Genomic DNA, 12,406 nt, shown 5'->3' on the forward strand with positions numbered 1-12,406 from the left:
TTTTAACTAATGTTGATCGTATTAATGTTGATCTTGGTTTGTGCACCTCCTGTGCAGCCATAATCTCGTATGCCTTGCTCTGTCACCTATGATCTGCCTATACTGCTCATAAAACAAAACTTTTCACTGCACTTAGGCACATCTGACTATAATAAATCAAAACAAATCAATGCAGTTGACGCTTAGCTGCCTCTGAGCAATTAGGGATGAGCAATAAATGCTCTCCTTGTTGGTGAGACCCACATCCCTTGCATAAATTTAAAAAAGATCATTTTCATCAGAGAAAGACAAAATACTGTTGGCCTTCTACCTTCCTTTAGTTGATGTGGCAATTATAAAATATTTATTACTGTTGTTGCATAGTTATTGGCAAATATATTTCATTATGAATTTTGACCTTTGTAGTGAAAGATAGAGCTCTATTCCTTTGAACCTATGTACTTTTCCAATTTGAACCTTTAAGGAACTTCATGGTACTTTTTCTGTAGCTTTGTTTTAACATCAGTACTTAGTGTGTTTTTTTTTAAAAAAACTAGATCTTCCAGTAGACAGTGGTCAAAAAACACTTCATTACAGTAATATGCATTTAATTGTGCTCTTATGAAATGGCATATACATTATTATTTTGTAGCAGAGTAGAAAACTGTCAAAAAATTTAAAAAAGAAAGTTTGCGAAAATTGAGTTGCAGCATTATCGAACATTTTTAGCAGCATGTAAAATTGTTGTTAGAATTCTGTTATGTATGATTCAAACAATTGGCTAACAGAAGTCAACTTGATCAACTGAACAAGAGCAGCTTGTCCATCAAATCTAAGATAACATGGTACAACATCTGCTCTGGGACCCTTATTAAAGGCTATCCTTTTCTAAATGGAAACAACCTACTTTCTCAGCCTATTGTGGGAACTGATGCTTCTTAAATTAATGAACAATCTGACAACTAATTGTAGATTACTGGTTATACAGGTGAATAACAAGTTTCTTTCTGTTAGACTATATATGACATTATAAAGGTTTATAAAATCATGAGGGGCATAGATAAGGTGAACAGCGAAGATTTTTTTTCCCAGGATAGGGGAGTCAAAATTAGAGGGCATAAATTTAAGATTCGAGGAGAAAGACTTAAAAAGGACTTGAGACACAACTTTTCTACCCTGAGGGCGGTGCATGTATAGAATGAGCTGCCAGTGGAAGTGGTGGAGCACTTACAATTACAACATTTGAAAGGGTTATGTATGGGTACACGAATAGGAAGGGTTTACAGGAATATGGGCCAAAGGCAAGCGTATGGGACTTTATCAGTTGAGAACATCTGGTCAGCACAGATGAGTGAATGAAGGGTTTGTTTCTGTGCTGTACAGCACTATAACTCAATAAAATCTCAGCCAGAAACTCCATATGCTTTGATAAAATTAACAAACTGTATAGTGGACTCCTATCACACCATTAGTTTAGGAGCAAAAGTGGGACAATTAATAAGATCATGGGTGAAGATCTTATATGATCCTCAACTTTACTTCCCTGGCTTGTCCCCACAACCCTGGACTCTTTTTCTAATTAAAGTCTGTCTATCTCAGCCCTGAATATTCTTAAATCAACCTCAAAGGGCCTCTGCAGTAGAGAATTCCACAGATGCACCATCCATAAAAAAAACTTCTCAATGTTGTCTTAAATGAGAATCCCCTCTGTATTGATTTGTACCACCAAAAAAAATTAAGTTTTGGAGCGGTTCCTCACACGTGGAAACGTTACCTTTGCACTGCACACAATTCCAGTTGGAGAATTTTGTGTCAGCTTAGGCTAGTGAGAGAAAGTCTGTGTGCGCGAGAGAGTCAGAGACAGACAGTGTGTGAATGAGAGGGGGTACAAGCGTGCGTGAGGGGGAGCGAGAGACTGAGTGTGTGGGCGTACTTCAGACACTATGAGAGCGAGCCTGTATAGGTATGTATGTTGTTTGGCAATGTGTATGTGACAGTGTATAATGTGGTGAGGTCACCTGTAGTGCAACGTGAACCCAAGATCCCAGTTGAGGCTGTCTTCATGGGTACCGAACTTGTCTATCAGTCTCTGCTCAGCGACCCTGCGTTGTGTATCCCAAAGTCTGCCTTGGATGACGTTTACCCGAAGATCCGAGGCTGAATGTCCTTCACCACTAAGGTGTTCCCTGACTGGGAGGGAACATCCTTGCTTGATGATTGTTTCAGGATGTCCATTCATCTGTTGTCATAGCATCTGCATGGTCTCGCCAACACACTATGCCTTGGGGTATCCTTGCCTGCAGTGTATCAGACAGACAACGTTGGCCGAGTCACATGAGTATCTGCTGTGCATGTGGTTGGTGGTGTTCCCACATGTGATGGTAGTATCCATACTGATGAACTGGCATGTCTTACAGAGACTGCCCTGACAGGTTTGTACCTTCTTCTGAAGAAGGGTGCCGACCCAAACCATCAGCTTCTCTGCTCCTCTGATGCTGCCTGGCCTGCTGTGTTCCTCCAGCTCCACACACTGTGTTATCTATGACTCCAGCATCAGCAGGTCTTACTATCTCAGGGTTGTATAGTGTTGTGGTTGATGACGTCTTGAAGGTTGGTTAGTTTGCTGCGAGCACTGGTCTGTTTAAGGTTTGGAAGTTGTTTGAAAGCGAGAAGTGGAGGTGTGGGGTATTTCTTGGCAAGGTGCTCATCGTCATCGATAAAGTGTTGAAGGCTGCAAAGAACATGGTGCAGTTTCTCCATTCCCAGGAAGTACTGGACAGTGGAGGATACCCTAATGAATTTATCCAGTGTCTCTCTTCTGAGGAAGTCATTACGGTTTTTCACTGTGGCATGTCAGAACTGGCGATTAATGTGTTGTGCTTTGTATCACGTTCATTTGAGGGCTTTGTTCAAGGCATTCAGGTGTTTTACAAATCCCTACTTCAGAAATAAAACCAGTCTGACTCCAAACTAAAACACAAACAGATTCTAAGCAAGGCATCACACCTAACTTGATTTGTCAGACTTAAATGTCACCTCTTCTTTACACTGATAATTTTTTTTAGTCCTCTTAGGGCAGTAACTTGAAAGAAATTTTGGGATTTACATATACAAATTAACCAATTAAAACCTTCTAACTGATTAAAGTTTAGCAGCATCTCAAGTTTGTTTAGTACATCTTCATCAGTGGTGTGACCCTTTGATCTTTTTTGTCTGACAGCACCTCTCTCATTAACACCTGAAGAAGGAGCAAGGCTCTGAAGGCTGGTGTTTCCAACTAAACCTGTTGGACAATAATGTGGTGTTGTGTGATTTCAGACTTTGCCTACCCCAGTACCTCCACATCATGGCAATGATTCAGAATTAGCCTCTTTTGATTCTCACTTGCACAATCAAAAGTTCCCTCACAGATAATTGGAACTGCAGATGCTGGAGAACCCGAGATAACAAAGTGTGAAGCTGGATGAACACAGCAGGCCAAGCAGCAAGCATCTCAGGAGCACAAAAGCTGACATTTTGGGCCCAGACCCTTCATCAGAAAAGGGGGAAAGGGAGAGGGTTCTGAAATAAATAGGGAGAGAGGGGGAGGCAGATCGAAGATGGATAGAGGAGACGATAGGTGGAGAGGAGAGTATTGGTGGGGAGGTAGGGAGGGGATAGGTCAGTCCGGGGAGGACGGACAAACCAAGGGGGCGAGATGAGGTGAGAGGAAGAACAGGTTAGGGAGGCGGGGACAAGCTGGGTTGGTTGTGGGATGCAGTGGGGCGAGGGGACGAGCTGGGCTTGTTTTGGGTGTGGTGGGGGGAGGGGATGAGCTGGGCTGGTTTTGGGATGTGGGGCGAGGGGAAGAGCTGGGCTGATTTTGGGATGCGGTGGGAGGAGGGGACGAACTGGGCTGGTTTTGGGTTGCAGTGGGAGGAGGGGACGAACTGGGCTGGTTTTGGGATGCGGTGGGGGAAGGGGAGATTTTGAAGCTGGTGAAGTCCACATTGATACCATTGGGCTGCAGGGTTCCCAGGCGGAATATGAGTTGCTGTTCCTGCAACCTTCGGGTGGCATCCTTGTGGCCCGCACTCCTCACAAAGCCGTAACCTCACTCACTCCTCGCTGGAGCCGCCTCCTCCCAGTCTCACCGCTGCAGGACCCCGGAGATGCGCACGGAACCTTCGTTTTCCGGCGATGGTGGGCGCGGCCAACGTAGCTCCGGGGACGGTGGGCGTGACCGGGGTTGGACCGATGGTAGTGGGCGGGGCCTGTGTGGCAGTGGGCAGGGCCTAGCTTGCGCGCAATCGGTGGGCGGGTCTTCCCCGGCCGATGTCAGGGCTCAGCCAAGGAGGCGAGAGGGCTTGGAGGCTGCTGGGAGGTGCGTGAGTAAGATGGCGGCGTCGGACTCGTAGGCTTGGGATCTCGCCGCTGTTGGGCACCATGGAGATGGCACTGTGCAATGGAGCCGGCTGTTTGCACGTCGTCTCCTACATCTTCAGCATTCTTGTGCTCGGTACAGTAATATTGGGAACTGTAGATGCTGGAGAATCCAAGATAACAAAGTGTGAAGCTGGATGAACACAGCAGGACAAGCAGCATCTCAGGAGCACAAAAGCTGACGTTTCGGGCCTAGACCCTTCATCAGAAAGGGGGATGGGGTGAGGGTTCTGGAATAAATAGGGAGAGAGGGGGAGGCGGACCGAAGATGGAGAGAAAAGAAGATAGGTGGAGAGGAGAGTATAGGTGGGGAGGTAGGGAGGGGATAGGTCAGTCCAGGGAAGACGGACAGGTCAAGGAGGTGGGATGAGGTTAGTAGGTAGATGGGGGTGCTCTGATGAAGGGTCTAAGCCCGAAACGTCAGCTTTTGTGCTCCTGAGATGCTGCTGTATTCTTCCAGCCTCACATTTTGTTATATTGCTCGGTACATTGACTGTTTAATTTTCTGTTCGCGGGTTCAGGGTCTCTGTGTGAGCGGCGGTTTCCCTTTGTGTTCTCCCTATTGGGGATGGTGGCAGAGGTGGAGCGGAAAGATATTTAAAAACCCAGTGGGAGTGGGGAATGAGACCGTGAATGGGAGGTCAAAACCGGGGTTGGGGGGGTGAGGGTTGAGAGAGGAAGAAGCTAAACAGGCTGGGATTCTTAAAGTACATTCATACCCTTACAACTAAGAAGGCTGAAGTCTCTTGTATCAGGGATAAAGGGAACTGCAGATGCTGGAGACTCTGAGATAACAAAGTGTGGAGCTGGATGAACACAGCAGGCCAAGCAGCATCTTAGGAGCAGAAAAGCTTTTGTGCTCATCCAGCTCCACACTTTGTTATCTAGGCTGAAGCCTCTTTCTGTGCTGTAACATTGCTGTGATTTTGTTGATCGTGGTTTGACGATAGGCGAAATACAAGAGCAGATATGTGCTATAGTTAACAAGGTGTAGACCTGGATGAACACAGCAGGAAGGCTGACGTTTTGGACCTCGACCCTTCTTCAGAAAAGTCTGTATAAAGCCCTGGTCAGATTGTATTTGGAATACTCTGAGCAGTTTTGGGTGGCATAGCTAAGGAAGGATGTGCTAGTGTTGGAGTGAGTCCAGAGGAAATTTATGAGAATGAGTTGTCACTTGAGGAGCAGTTCAAAACCCAGATGCTCATTCCCCTCCCCTTCCTTGTCTGCCTTCTACAGGGACCGTTCCCTCTGGGGCACCCTGGTACACACTTCCTTCACCACCCCACCCTCCCCATAGCTCTACGGCACGTTCCCCTGTAACGAGCAAAGGTGCAACACCTGCCCATTTACCTCCTCCTTCCTTAATCTTGAAGGACCCAAACATACCTTGCAGATGAAGCAACACCTCACTTGTACTTGGCAGAATCTAGTCCAGTGCATTTGCTATTCACAACGTGGTCTCCTCTGCATTGTGGAAACAAAGCGTAGACTAGGTGACCGCTTTGCAGAACGTCTATGTTCTGCTCAGGGAAAAAGACCCGAACTACCTGTTGCCTGCCATTTTAATGCACCACCATGTTCCCTGACCAAGATTGTGTGTCTGGCTTGCTGCAGTGTTCTAGTGAAGCTCAACACAAGCTAGAATAACAACACTTCATTTTCTGCTTGGGGACCCTGCAGTCCTCCGGACTCAGTTCAGAGTTCAATAATGGGTGTGAGTTTGCTCGATGAGCTGGAAGGTTCATTTTCAGACGTTTTGTCACTTTTTTTATTTGAAAAAATATACTTTATTCATAAGGTGTACAAAAAATAAAACATATTTACACACCTACCCAGTCATGCAGGCCGCTCCGGGTTACCCAGTGGGTACATACACCAACTAAAGGAAAAAAACAAAGAAGAAAAAAAAACAAAACAAAGAAAACACCCCGGCAGTCGTCAACCTGCACAGTCCCCGTTGGCCCCCTGACCAGTTGGGGAAGGCGCCAGCTGGGCCCAGGTACCAGAGAGGGCCCTTTTTACCATTCTGGACGAGGGGTTTCATACTGTGGTCTTTCCCCACCACGCCTTGGCGGCGGCTGCCCCAAGCTTTAGCGTATCCCTCAGCACGTAGTCCTGGACCTTGGAGTGCGCCAGTCTGCAACACTCGGTCGGGGTCAGTTCTTTCAGCTGGCAGACCAGCAAGTTGCGGGCAGACCAAAAAGCGTCTTTCACCGCATAGATAGTCTTCCAGGCGCAGTTGATGTTGGTCTCAGTGTGCGTCCTGGGAAACAGCCCGTAGAGCACGGAGTCCCGCATCACGGACCTGCTCGGGACGAACCTCGACAAATACCACTGCATCCCCCTCCAGACCTCCTGCGTATAGGCACACTCCAGAAGGAGGTGATCAACAGTCTCGTTCCCCCCACGGCAGCCACCTCGAGGGCAGTGTGCGGTGGCGCAGAGATTCCGGGCATGCATAAAGGATCTCACTGGCAGAGCCCCTCTCACCGCCAGCCAAGCAATGTCATTGTACTTGTTTGAAAGTTCTGGGGATGAGGCATTCTGCCAAACGACTTTGGCAGTCTGCGTGGGGAACCACACGACGGGATGCACCCTCTCCTTTTCCCGAAGGGTCCCAAGGATACTATGTGCTGACCACTGCCTGACGGCCTTGTAGTCAAAGGTGTTTCCTTTCAAAAATTTCTCCATGAAGGACAGGTGGTACGGAACGGTCCAACTACTCGGAGCGTTCCGCGGCAACGAGGCCAGGCCCATCCTTCGCAACACCGGGGACAGGTAGAACCTCAGTAAGTAGTGACACTTGGTGTTTGCGTACTGAGGATCTACGCACAGCTTGATGCAGCCGCACACAAAGGTAGCCGTCAGCGCGAGGGTGGCGTTCGGTACGCCCTCTCCCCCATTTCCCAGGTCTTTGTACATGGTGTCTGTGCGGACCTGGTCCATCCTCAAGCCCCAAATGAAGTGGAAGATGGCCCGGGTGACCGCAGCAGCGCAGGTCCAGGGAATAGGCCAGGCCTGCGCCACATACAACAGTACCGAAAGCCCCTCTCCCCCTTCCTCTTGTAAATGAGGGTGATGATGCCCTTCCTCATGGACTTGCACATTTCCCCTGCCCGAAGCGCACTATCGTACACCTCCAGCAGGTCTTGGCCGACCAGGCCGCACAGAGCGGAATACAGCTCGACCGGTAAGCCGTCGCTTCCGGGAGTCCTATTCCTCTCCAAGGACTTGAGGGCTCTGGTCAGCTCATCCAGGGATATCGGCCGGTCCAGCCACTCCCTCGTGCCGTCGTCTAAGACCTCCGTGATAGACGACAGGAACGACTCGGAGGCCGTGCTGTCCGTAGGCTTCGAGTCGTACAGTCCGGCATTGAAGGATCTGCTGATCCTCAAAATGTCGGGCCAAGATGACGTCACCGAGCCGTCGTCCTCCTTCAGCCGGCTAAGCACAGAGTTCTCTTTGTGCACCTTCTGAAAGAAGAAACGCGAAAACGTCTCGTCCTGCTCCACAGAGCGGACCCTGGACCGGAAGATTATCCGGGAGGCCTCCGCGGCAAAGAGCGAGGCTTGCTGGCCCCTCACATCGCGGAGGTCCTCCGTGACATCGACCCCCATCAACTGCAGAAGGAGCAGTTTCTGCACCCTTTTCTGGAGTCGCGACAGCTTTCCCCACCTCTCTCTCGCCTTCTGAACACCCTTGAGGACAAAGAACCTCTTGACGTTCTCCTTCACCGTCTCCCACCAGTCGCCTGGAGACTCAAAGAGGGGTTTCACGGTTCTCCAACCGGCGTACTCCCTCTTAAGCTCCTCGACGTTCTGTGGGGTCAACAGAGTCATGTTGAGGTTCCGCGTCCCCTTGCCGGCCGGCTGATCGTCCTGTAAGTGACATTCGGCCAGCAGGAGGCATGGTCAGAGAAGAACAGCGGCTCGACACCGGTGGACCTGACCGAGAACGTCCGTGACACAAACAGGAAGTCTATCCTTGAGCGGATAGACCCGTCTGGCCGCGACCAGTTGTACCTCTGCTGCGCTCCGTCTGCAGGGGTGCTGAAGACGTTGAGCAGCTTGGCGTCCTTCACCGTGTCCATCAGGAATCTGGACGTGACGTCCAGTTGACTCCCACCACCCGCTGTCCCCACGCCGGATCTTCCATCTGCATCAGTGATGCAGTTGAAGTCTCCGTCTAGGATGACCGGCCTGGACGTAGCCAGCAGGGGTGGAAGCCGCTGCAGGACGGCCAACCGCTCACTCCGTACCGCTGGGGCGTACACGTTGATCAGCCTCAGGGGAGCGTTCCTATAGGTGATGTCAGCCACTAGGAGGCGCCCCCCCACCACCTCCTGAACTTGAGAGATGGTGAAGTTGTGCCCCCGCAGCAGAATAGCCAGGCCCGAGGAGCGACAGTCGTTACTCCCCTGACCAGATTGAAGGCCCACAGGTCCAGGCGCCGGACCATTTCCCGTACCTGCCGAGGTGCGGTATCCCGCACTCCTGCAGAAACAGGAGGTCCGCCTTGATGGTGGTCAGGTAGGCCAATGTGGACACACATCTTGCGGTTGACTTGACGCTGCGCACATTAATGCTTGCAACTCGTACCCCCATTGTGGGCAGTGACCACAGTACCCTCCCCAAGTCCAAGGTCCAGCCCCTCCATCTGTCCCTTCATGCCCATTGCCCGGGCTAACTGCTGGACGCTCTCCGGGCTCAGGAAACAGTCCATGCTGCCTTCCGGGTGGCATCCCCCCGTCAGGGGTGCGGAGGCAGGAGGGTCCGGCTCCGGGTCAGGCTGGGGACGCGCTGTTTCCTCCTTCCCGCCTGGAAGTTCCGGGGGGCCCTCCAGTGTTCCACCGGCACTTGACTGGGTGTCGGAGGGAGCCTCAGGACGCCTCCCGTCACCTGGAAGCAGTGTGCTGCTTTCCTTCCCCCTCGAGATCTTTAACGTCTGCTTCGGGTGGGCCCTCTCCGAATCCCCCTCGTCAGAGGAGCTCTTATAACCCCCCTGTAGCTGCCTCTTCCTGCCTGATGGTTGTGGTTCCTGGGCCCGTCGACGCACCTTCCTCCTCGCTTTCCAGACCGTCGTCCGCTCCACTGGGTCGCCTGTCGCCGCCTCCATCGACTCCGGGTTGTCGGGGGAGAGCGGAGCCTGCAGGGGCGCTTTGCTGGCCTCGGGCCCATCCTGTGGGGCTGGGCCCTCCTGCACGGCCTGGCCCTCCTGCACATTAGTGGGGTCCTTGCTGGGCCCTGGTGCCTTCCTCTCCTCTGGGGGGGCTGGCCCCGCATTGCCCCTGCCGGCGACCTGGGCGTAGGTGGTCCCCCGCCGCGGGCATGCCCTATAGAGCTGGCCCGCTTCCCCGCAAAGGTTGCAGCTTTTCTCTCGTGGGCAATCCTTTGCAAGGTGTCCCTCCTCCCTGCAGTTCCTGCAGATGGTGGCTTTGCAGTCGGCCGCCACATGACCTGACCTACCACAGGCATGGCAGACTTTAGGTTGCCCTGTATAGGTCAGGTAGCCCCTGCTCCCGCCGATCACGAAGCTGGACGGTGGGTGTACGACATTCCCGTCCGCGCCCATCCTCAGCGGCACCTTGACCTGCCTCTTACTGGTCCAGATGCCAAAGGGGTCCACGACATCAGTTAGGTCTCCTTCCACCTTCACGTACCTTCCAAGGAAGGTCAGGACATCAACTGCTGGCACATGCGGGTTGTACATATGTACATTCACCATACGGCTCCTCTGTGCTGGCATCACAAACAGCGGGACAGCGGTCACAGAGAGGGGGCCCTCACCTCCTTTCTCCTTGAAAGCCTCCAGGAAGCGCTCGCAAAGCTTGGCACTCCTGAAGGTCACGTCGTAAAAACCTCCTCTGGGGAAATCCTGCAGGCAGTAAATGTCCACAGCAGCAAACCCACAACAGTCCAACAGGACCCTCTTCACGAAGAAGGTGCGGTCCACAGGTGCACCTTCATCCACCTTCTTTACAGAAACACGGATGGTGTTCCGCACCCCCTGACCTGGGGCACGAGCACTTGCCGCAGCCATCGTTGCAGGTTGGCTGCTCCCCTGAACCAGCGTTAGGCCGAAGCCAGCATAAAGATCGCAAGGGTGCACAGCGAACCCGACGTCCTCCTTTCACCTCCAAGACAGCACTCCCGTCCTCTCGGTCCACAAGAGAGTGGGTCTTTATTTTGTTCCAGATGTAAGCTGGTTCACTGAGCTTGCCGGTTTGTTCCCAGATGTTTCGTCACCATTCGAGGTAACATCATCAGTGAGCCTCCGACGAAGCGCTGGTGTTATGTCCCGCTTTCTATTTATCTGGTTAGGTTTCCTTGGGTTGGTGATGTCATTTCCTGTTCTTTTTCTCAGGGGGTGGTAGATTGATTTGAAGCCAATGTGTTTGTTGATGGTGTTCCTGTTGGAATGCCATCCTTCTAGGAATTCTTGTGCGTTTCTCTGTTTGGCTTGTCCTAGGATGGATGTGTTGTCCCAATCAAAGTGGTGTCCTTCCTCATCTGTATGTAAGGATACGAGTGATAGTGGGTCGTGTCGTTTTGTGGCTAGTTGATGTTCATGTATCCTGGTGGCTTGCTTTTTGTGGCGTTTTGTCTGTTTGTTTGGGTTTATTGCTGAGGAATCGGTGGACTGTGTCTAAACAAACAGACAAAACGGGCTCAGAAACCATAACCACTCTCCCCTACATCAAAGACATTTCCGAAATGACTGCCAGACTACTCGGACCTCTTGGCATCAGGGGAGGCCACAAACCCACCAACACACTAAAACAGCTGCTAATGAACTGAAAAGACCCTATACAGACAACAAACAAAATGAACGTCATCTACAAAATACCTTGCAAGAACTGTGACAAACACGACATTGGACAAACTGGCAGAAAGCTAGCCACCAGGTTACATGAACATCAACTAGCCACAAAACGACATGACCCACTATCACTCATATCCTTACATACAGATGAGGAAGGACACCACTTTGATTGGGACAGCACATCCATCCTAGGTCAAGCCAAACAGAGACACGCACGAGAATTCCTAGAAGCATGGCATTCCAACCAGAACTCCATCAACAAACACATTGATTTGGAGCCAATCTACCATCCCCTTAGAAAAAGAACAGGAAATGACATCACCAATGCAGGAAATGACATCACCAACCCAAGGAAACCTAACCAGATAAATAGAAAGCGGACATGACACCAGCGCTTCGTCGGAGGTTTACTGATGATGTTACCTAGAATGGTGATGAAACATCTGGGAACAAACCGGCAAGCTCAGTGAACTAGCTTACATCTGGAACACAATAAAGACCCGCTCTATTGTGGACCGAGTGGAGCAGAGTGCTGTCTTGGAGGTGAAAGGAGGACGTCGGGTTGGCTGTGCACCCTTGCGACCCGTGGATCTTAATGCTGGCTTCGGCCTAACGCTGGTTGAGGGGAGCAGCCAACCTGCAACGATGGCTGCAGCAAGTGCTCGTGCCCCAGGTCAGGGGGTCCGGAACACCATCCGTGTTTCTGTGATGAAGGTGCACCTGTGGACCGCACCTTCTTCGTGAAGAGGGTCCTGTTGGACTGTTGTGGGTTCGCTGCTGCGGACATTTACTGCCTGCAGGATTTCCCCGGAGGAGGTTTTTACGACGTGATCTTCCGGAGTGCCCAGCTTTGCGAGCGCTTCCTGGAGGTTTTCAAGGAGAAAGGAGGTGAGGGCCCCTCTCTGTATTGACCGCTGTCCCGCTGTTTGTGATGCCAGCGCAGAGGAGCCGTATGGTGACTGTACACATGTACAACCCGCATGTGCCAGCAGTTGATGTCCTGACCTTCCTCGGAAGGTATGTGAAGGTGGAAGGGGACCAAACTGACATCGTGGACCCCTTTGATATCTGGACGAGTAAGAGGCAGGTCAAGGTGACGCTGAGGATGGGCGCAGACGGGAATGTCGCACACCCACCGTCCAGCTTCGCGATCGGCGGGAGCAGGGGCTACCTGACCTAT

The 12,406-nt window shown here is 51.3% G+C and overlaps 1 protein-coding gene across 2 annotated transcripts in view; it reads left to right on the forward strand.

Annotated features, from left to right (window-relative positions):
* Positions 1-4,303: 4,303 nt before the first annotated feature.
* The window catches only part of LOC125465105 (interferon lambda receptor 1-like), a 40,314-nt gene continuing 32,211 nt past the window's right edge, over positions 4,304-12,406 (forward strand). Inside the window, exon 1 of one of the 2 annotated variants that reach the window (XM_048558243.2) lies at positions 4,304-4,477. In XM_048558243.2, coding sequence (XP_048414200.1) covers positions 4,405-4,477 — 73 coding nt within the window. In that variant the 5' untranslated portion in view covers positions 4,304-4,404. The remainder of the gene's footprint in view (positions 4,478-12,406) is intronic. The other variant, XM_048558245.2, reaches the window with a different exon arrangement.

Source organism: Stegostoma tigrinum, chromosome 24 (genome assembly GCF_030684315.1).
Source record: "Stegostoma tigrinum isolate sSteTig4 chromosome 24, sSteTig4.hap1, whole genome shotgun sequence".
In the NCBI taxonomy this organism is placed as follows: Eukaryota; Metazoa; Chordata; class Chondrichthyes; order Orectolobiformes; family Stegostomatidae; genus Stegostoma; species Stegostoma tigrinum.